The sequence below is a fragment of the Diabrotica undecimpunctata genome, chromosome 9, assembly GCF_040954645.1.
Source record: "Diabrotica undecimpunctata isolate CICGRU chromosome 9, icDiaUnde3, whole genome shotgun sequence".
NCBI lineage: Eukaryota > Metazoa > Arthropoda > Insecta > Coleoptera > Chrysomelidae > Diabrotica > Diabrotica undecimpunctata.
In genome coordinates, this window is record NC_092811.1 from 121,123,739 (window position 1) to 121,130,484 (window position 6,746).

Consider the following 6,746-nt stretch of genomic DNA (forward strand, 5'->3'; position numbering starts at 1 on the left):
TAGAGTAAAAATCCATTTTGTTTTTATATTTATACATTCATTTAACAGCCCTTCAAATAGTAAGTGCGTCCGCCTATGAAACTCGGAAACGTTGCTAACTTCACGCTATTTTAAACACAAATTTAATTATACAAAAGAATCACAATTTTTTTAATATATAGTATATCAATTTATTCTAATTACCATAAACCATACTTATCTTATTCTTAATAATATATTTATATAATTTACTTAGATATTTGAATATTGATTTTCTTATTATCAGAACAACCAACATAAATTCGGAACTGTTTAAAACTCCCTATAAAGAAATACCATATTTTTGGCATTTTTTCAAAATCTATCGTAAGAATTTTACGCAAACTTATAGAAATAGGATACTTTTCGGTTTTTACATCTTAAAATTCTATTTTTATAAACAAACTTTAGGTCGTTAAGCAAAACAAACTTAAAGTTTTTGTTCTAGAATAGGTTCAATAAGGTAAAGAGTGGGGGAACCGAAGCTATATAACGGTGGAAGTTTGGCATTTTTAGAACAAAATCGATTTAAGTTTTAAAGAAAGATAATACACGAGAGTGGTTAATTAAAGTGTACTGTGAAATATAGAGGAATAGGTAAGATTTAATATTAATAATAATAATAATTGTGTTTGGTAAATTTCAACATCAATATTATGGGAAATATTTGATATTTTATTTTATGATATTTCTGAACAAACAATATTTGGATCATCTACGCATTTTTTGTAGTTTTTGTTAATCCATCCACTAAGACTAAATTATCAAGTAAAATAAATATTTTTAAATTAATTCCTTGATATTTTGACAAACAATTAGAATGTTTTATGACATTAACAAATTGGGCGTAGCTTACTATAATTCTGAATTATATTATTAAGGGCGCTTTAAATGAGGGCAAAGCTTTAATACGATCATTTTTATTGATTTTATAAGCGATTTATACTTTAAAATTCTGTTGAATTTGTGTTCAAATGTAAAAAGTATAAAATTTACTACGCCATTTTGTTGTGTCAGCTGTTATTGATTGACCTCTGACTATGTGACGCAGCGTCTTTGTTCTGTATTTTTATTTTTTGTATATTATCACGCAATTAAGTACATGATATTCAGGTGATTCGGAATCTGAATGTGTATTTTCCATACAACGAAATTAGTGAGTCATCTCTCATTATTTTAGCATGATTTTTCATTAGATTCCTGAAACTTTAGTTTGTGTTTAGTATCTCTTCTTTACATATTTAACATCAATTTGTTCATTAGATTGTTTCTTTGTGGTTTAATGTTCCTCATATTTGGACAATTTTGTTGTATTGCTCTTTGTTCCATTGATTTCTCTGTATACCTTGCTGTACCTTACTTTTGGGGTCAATCTGTTCTGTAAAATTTTGTTTTTTACTTTTCCTTATGAATGGATTCCAACATTGTTTGTGGGTTACTGTTTATTGACTTATTGTTTATAGTTTAGGGTTTACTGACCTTATTCCCTTGGTCTTTGTTCCATTAATTTCTGTTTACCAGGCTTCACCTTATTTATTTGCACCATATTTTTCCAAGTCATTCTGTTTGATAAAATGATTTCAATATTGTTGTTCCCTAGAATTTTGTTTCCATCTGTTCCTTATTTCAATTAATTCCAACATGGTTTGTAGTTTACTGTTTAGTGACCTTGTTCTCTTGTTGTCTTGCTATTTGTTCCATCTCTGTTTATCTGGCTGTACCTTACTTTTGGATTCATTCTGTTGGATATAATTTTGTTTCATACTTTTCCTTATTTCAATTGATTCCAATATTGTTTTTAGTTTACTAACTTTAGTGGACGATCTTCATAGTGTTTTCTGCATTTTATTGAAATGCAACTAAAGTAAAAATTTTAAATAACACTCTAGAAATAGTGTTCCACAAACATTTGTATCACATTTGGTCTCAATCAAGATAGTCTCAAATGAGTTTGACATAATGAAATATTGCTGTTTGGCAGTGTAGAAATTTACATTAAAAATGAAACATGCAATTAAAAGCAATAAGAATAAAAATTAATTGTTTAGAATTACCAAAAAATAAAAAGTAAATAGTTTTTAAAAAGTAAATAGTAAAATATCAGTATAAATAAAAAGTTAAGAAATCTGTTGCAATCTAGCAGCTGGTGGTTTGAGGGTTCTGACTCTATTGTCAAATCTATCTGCTAACCTATCAAAGGGCAATTGTAAAAAAAAATTCTAATAAGTGTAATGAGTATTAAAAGAAACAAATATTTATTCATTCGTGTTTTGTATAAATTATAAAATTGCAGAATCCATAAAATAATAAAATGTAATTTTTAAAAGCTTGTATTTGATACATAAATGAAAATTTGTATTTGGAACATAACATATACATTATAAGGACATGGTAACACTATCAATGCCAATATTTCATTCTGTGAAACTTAATTAGACAACTAATTTGAGGCTATCTTAAGCTATATTCTATCTTAGGCTATATATAAGTTGACTAACTATATACTTTTTTTTGTTACAGAATGCAGATCTTTGTGAAAACTTTGACTGGTAAAACCATCACCTTGGAAGTAGAACCTTCCGACACCATTGAAAATGTGAAAGCCAAGATCCAAGACAAGGAAGGTATCCCACCAGATCAACAGAGGTTGATCTTTGCTGGTAAACAACTTGAAGATGGTAGAACTCTCTCTGACTACAACATCCAGAAGGAGTCCACCCTTCATTTGGTCCTTAGATTGAGAGGAGGCATGCAGATCTTCGTCAAAACCTTGACTGGCAAGACCATCACCTTGGAAGTAGAACCTTCCGACACCATTGAAAATGTGAAAGCTAAGATCCAAGACAAGGAAGGTATCCCACCAGATCAACAGAGGTTGATCTTTGCTGGTAAACAACTTGAAGATGGTAGAACTCTCTCTGACTACAACATCCAGAAGGAGTCCACCCTTCATTTGGTCCTTAGATTGAGAGGAGGCATGCAGATCTTCGTCAAAACCTTGACTGGCAAGACCATCACTTTGGAAGTTGAGCCATCTGATACTATTGAAAATGTTAAAACTAAGATCCAAGATAAAGAGGGTATCCCACCAGATCAGCAAAGATTGATCTTTGCAGGTAAACAATTGGAAGATGGAAGAACCTTGTCCGATTATAACATCCAGAAAGAGTCCACTCTTCACTTGGTACTTAGATTGAGAGGAGGTATGCAGATTTTCGTCAAGACACTAACTGGTAAAACTATCACCTTAGAAGTTGAACCATCTGACACTATTGAGAATGTGAAAGCTAAGATCCAAGATAAAGAAGGTATCCCACCAGACCAGCAAAGATTGATCTTTGCAGGCAAACAATTGGAAGATGGTAGAACTTTGTCTGACTATAACATCCAGAAAGAGTCCACTCTTCACTTGGTACTTAGATTGAGAGGAGGTATGCAAATCTTCGTCAAGACATTAACTGGAAAGACCATCACTCTCGAAGTTGAACCATCTGATACTATCGAGAATGTGAAAGCTAAGATCCAAGATAAAGAAGGTATCCCACCAGACCAGCAAAGATTAATCTTTGCAGGTAAACAATTGGAAGATGGTAGAACTTTGTCTGACTATAACATCCAGAAAGAGTCCACTCTTCACTTGGTACTTAGATTGAGAGGAGGTATGCAGATCTTCGTCAAGACACTAACTGGAAAGACCATCACTTTGGAAGTTGAACCATCTGATACTATCGAAAATGTGAAAGCTAAGATCCAAGATAAAGAAGGTATCCCACCAGACCAGCAAAGATTGATCTTTGCAGGCAAACAATTGGAAGATGGTAGAACTTTGTCTGACTATAACATCCAGAAAGAGTCCACTCTTCACTTGGTACTTAGATTGAGAGGAGGTATGCAGATCTTCGTCAAGACACTAACTGGAAAGACCATCACTTTGGAAGTTGAACCATCTGATACTATCGAAAATGTGAAAGCTAAGATCCAAGATAAAGAAGGTATCCCACCAGACCAGCAAAGATTGATCTTTGCAGGCAAACAATTGGAAGATGGTAGAACTTTGTCTGACTATAACATCCAGAAAGAGTCCACTCTTCACTTGGTACTTAGATTGAGAGGAGGTATGCAGATCTTCGTGAAGACATTAACTGGAAAGACCATCACTCTCGAAGTTGAACCATCTGATACTATCGAGAACGTGAAAGCTAAGATCCAAGATAAAGAAGGTATCCCACCAGACCAGCAAAGATTGATCTTTGCAGGAAAACAGCTAGAAGATGGTAGAACTTTATCTGACTATAACATCCAGAAAGAGTCCACTCTTCACTTGGTACTTAGATTGAGAGGAGGTATGCAGATCTTCGTCAAGACATTAACTGGAAAGACCATCACTCTCGAAGTTGAACCATCTGATACTATCGAGAATGTGAAAGCTAAGATCCAAGATAAAGAAGGTATCCCACCAGACCAGCAAAGATTAATCTTTGCAGGTAAACAATTGGAAGATGGTAGAACTTTGTCTGACTATAACATCCAGAAAGAGTCCACTCTTCACTTGGTACTTAGATTGAGAGGAGGTATGCAGATCTTCGTCAAGACACTAACTGGAAAGACCATCACTTTGGAAGTTGAACCTTCTGATACCATTGAGAATGTGAAAGCTAAAATCCAAGATAAAGAAGGTATCCCACCAGACCAGCAAAGATTAATCTTTGCAGGAAAACAGTTAGAAGATGGTAGAACTTTGTCAGACTATAACATCCAGAAAGAGTCCACTCTTCACTTGGTATTAAGATTGAGAGGAGGTATGCAGATCTTCGTCAAGACACTAACTGGAAAGACCATCACTTTGGAAGTTGAACCTTCTGACACTATTGAGAATGTGAAAGCTAAGATCCAAGATAAAGAAGGTATCCCACCAGACCAGCAAAGATTAATCTTTGCAGGTAAACAATTGGAAGATGGTAGAACTTTGTCTGATTATAACATCCAGAAAGAGTCCACTCTTCACTTGGTACTGAGATTGAGAGGAGGTATGCAGATCTTCGTGAAGACATTAACTGGAAAGACCATCACTCTCGAAGTTGAACCATCTGATACTATCGAGAACGTGAAAGCTAAGATCCAAGATAAAGAAGGTATCCCACCAGACCAGCAAAGATTGATCTTTGCAGGAAAACAGCTAGAAGATGGTAGAACTTTATCTGACTATAACATCCAGAAAGAGTCCACTCTTCACTTGGTATTAAGATTGAGAGGAGGTATGCAGATCTTCGTCAAGACATTAACTGGAAAGACCATCACTCTCGAAGTTGAACCATCTGATACTATCGAGAATGTGAAAGCTAAGATCCAAGATAAAGAAGGTATCCCACCAGACCAGCAAAGATTAATCTTTGCAGGTAAACAATTGGAAGATGGTAGAACTTTGTCTGATTATAACATCCAGAAAGAGTCCACTCTTCACTTGGTACTGAGATTGAGAGGAGGTATGCAGATCTTCGTGAAGACATTAACTGGAAAGACCATCACTCTCGAAGTTGAACCATCTGATACTATCGAGAACGTGAAAGCTAAGATCCAAGATAAAGAAGGTATCCCACCAGACCAGCAAAGATTGATCTTTGCAGGAAAACAGCTAGAAGATGGTAGAACTTTGTCTGATTATAACATCCAGAAGGAATCCACCCTTCACTTGGTACTAAGATTGAGAGGAGGTATGCAAATTTTCGTCAAAACATTGACTGGTAAAACCATCACCTTAGAAGTTGAACCATCTGACACTATCGAGAATGTAAAAGCTAAGATCCAAGACAAAGAAGGTATCCCCCCAGATCAACAACGTTTAATATTTGCTGGTAAACAATTAGAAGATGGAAGAACCTTGTCAGATTATAACATCCAAAAGGAATCAACTCTTCATTTGGTACTACGATTGAGAGGAGGCAATTAAAATCAATAAACATTTTGTTTATTTCTGACAGTGGTTTTTGAAAGGCTGATTTTTTATTTACACATTGCTTTAATATTGTCAAACCAAAGGAATAAATAAAATCTTTGCAGTATTTTTGGTTTTTATTTATTAATAACATTAAATAATGCATAATGTAACAATAAATATATAGAGTATTTTGAAAATTTTCTCTTTGAATCTTTAAAATTGGGATGAAACAATAATTTTGGAACAAGAATATATTATCTAATTAAGATAGTTTGCATATGTATATTTCATTGTTTTATTCTAAGGCTTTTTAGTATATAAACAATATTTCTATCTTCTTGTGGTCTACTCTTTGACATAGCCCTTTATTTTTCGTTTGTCTTTTTGGTCTTCTTATGCCTCATTTATGTGTCCTTAGTTGCCATTGTAATTAGTCTCTTCTTCCTCTGCTCGCATTTCTGCTTTCATTTTGATCTTTTATAATAAAGCATGGTTTACCTACTTATTGTAATTTCTGCAGTTTCTCTTGCATTATTTTTAGTGCATAATTTTTATGTTTTCAAACTTAAGTAATATCCACTTCTTCAGCTTAAACATTGGTTTTCTCAATATGTATCCTACCTCTTCTGATAACTTGTTTTATAAACAGCTTCAGGAAAAAGAAAATGCTCAAACTATTATAGGTGAAAAATATATGGTAAGAGAAAAACAAATAAGATTATTAGGAATTTGAAAATACAATTTTATATATGCAGATGGAAAAAGAACATGCAAATCTTGCTGTATGCAAAAC

General features: G+C 33.6%; 1 protein-coding gene across 1 annotated transcript; it reads left to right on the forward strand.

Moving 5' to 3' along the window:
• Nucleotides 1-455: 455 nt before the first annotated feature.
• LOC140451361 (polyubiquitin-C-like) lies at nt 456-6,077 on the forward strand. The gene is made up of 2 exons (XM_072545118.1): nt 456-615; nt 2,539-6,077. Exon 2 carries the CDS (start codon nt 2,540-2,542, stop codon nt 5,963-5,965), a length of 3,426 nt encoding a protein of 1,141 aa, XP_072401219.1. The 5' UTR covers nt 456-615; nt 2,539; the 3' UTR covers nt 5,966-6,077.
• Nucleotides 6,078-6,746: the final 669 nt, after the last annotated feature.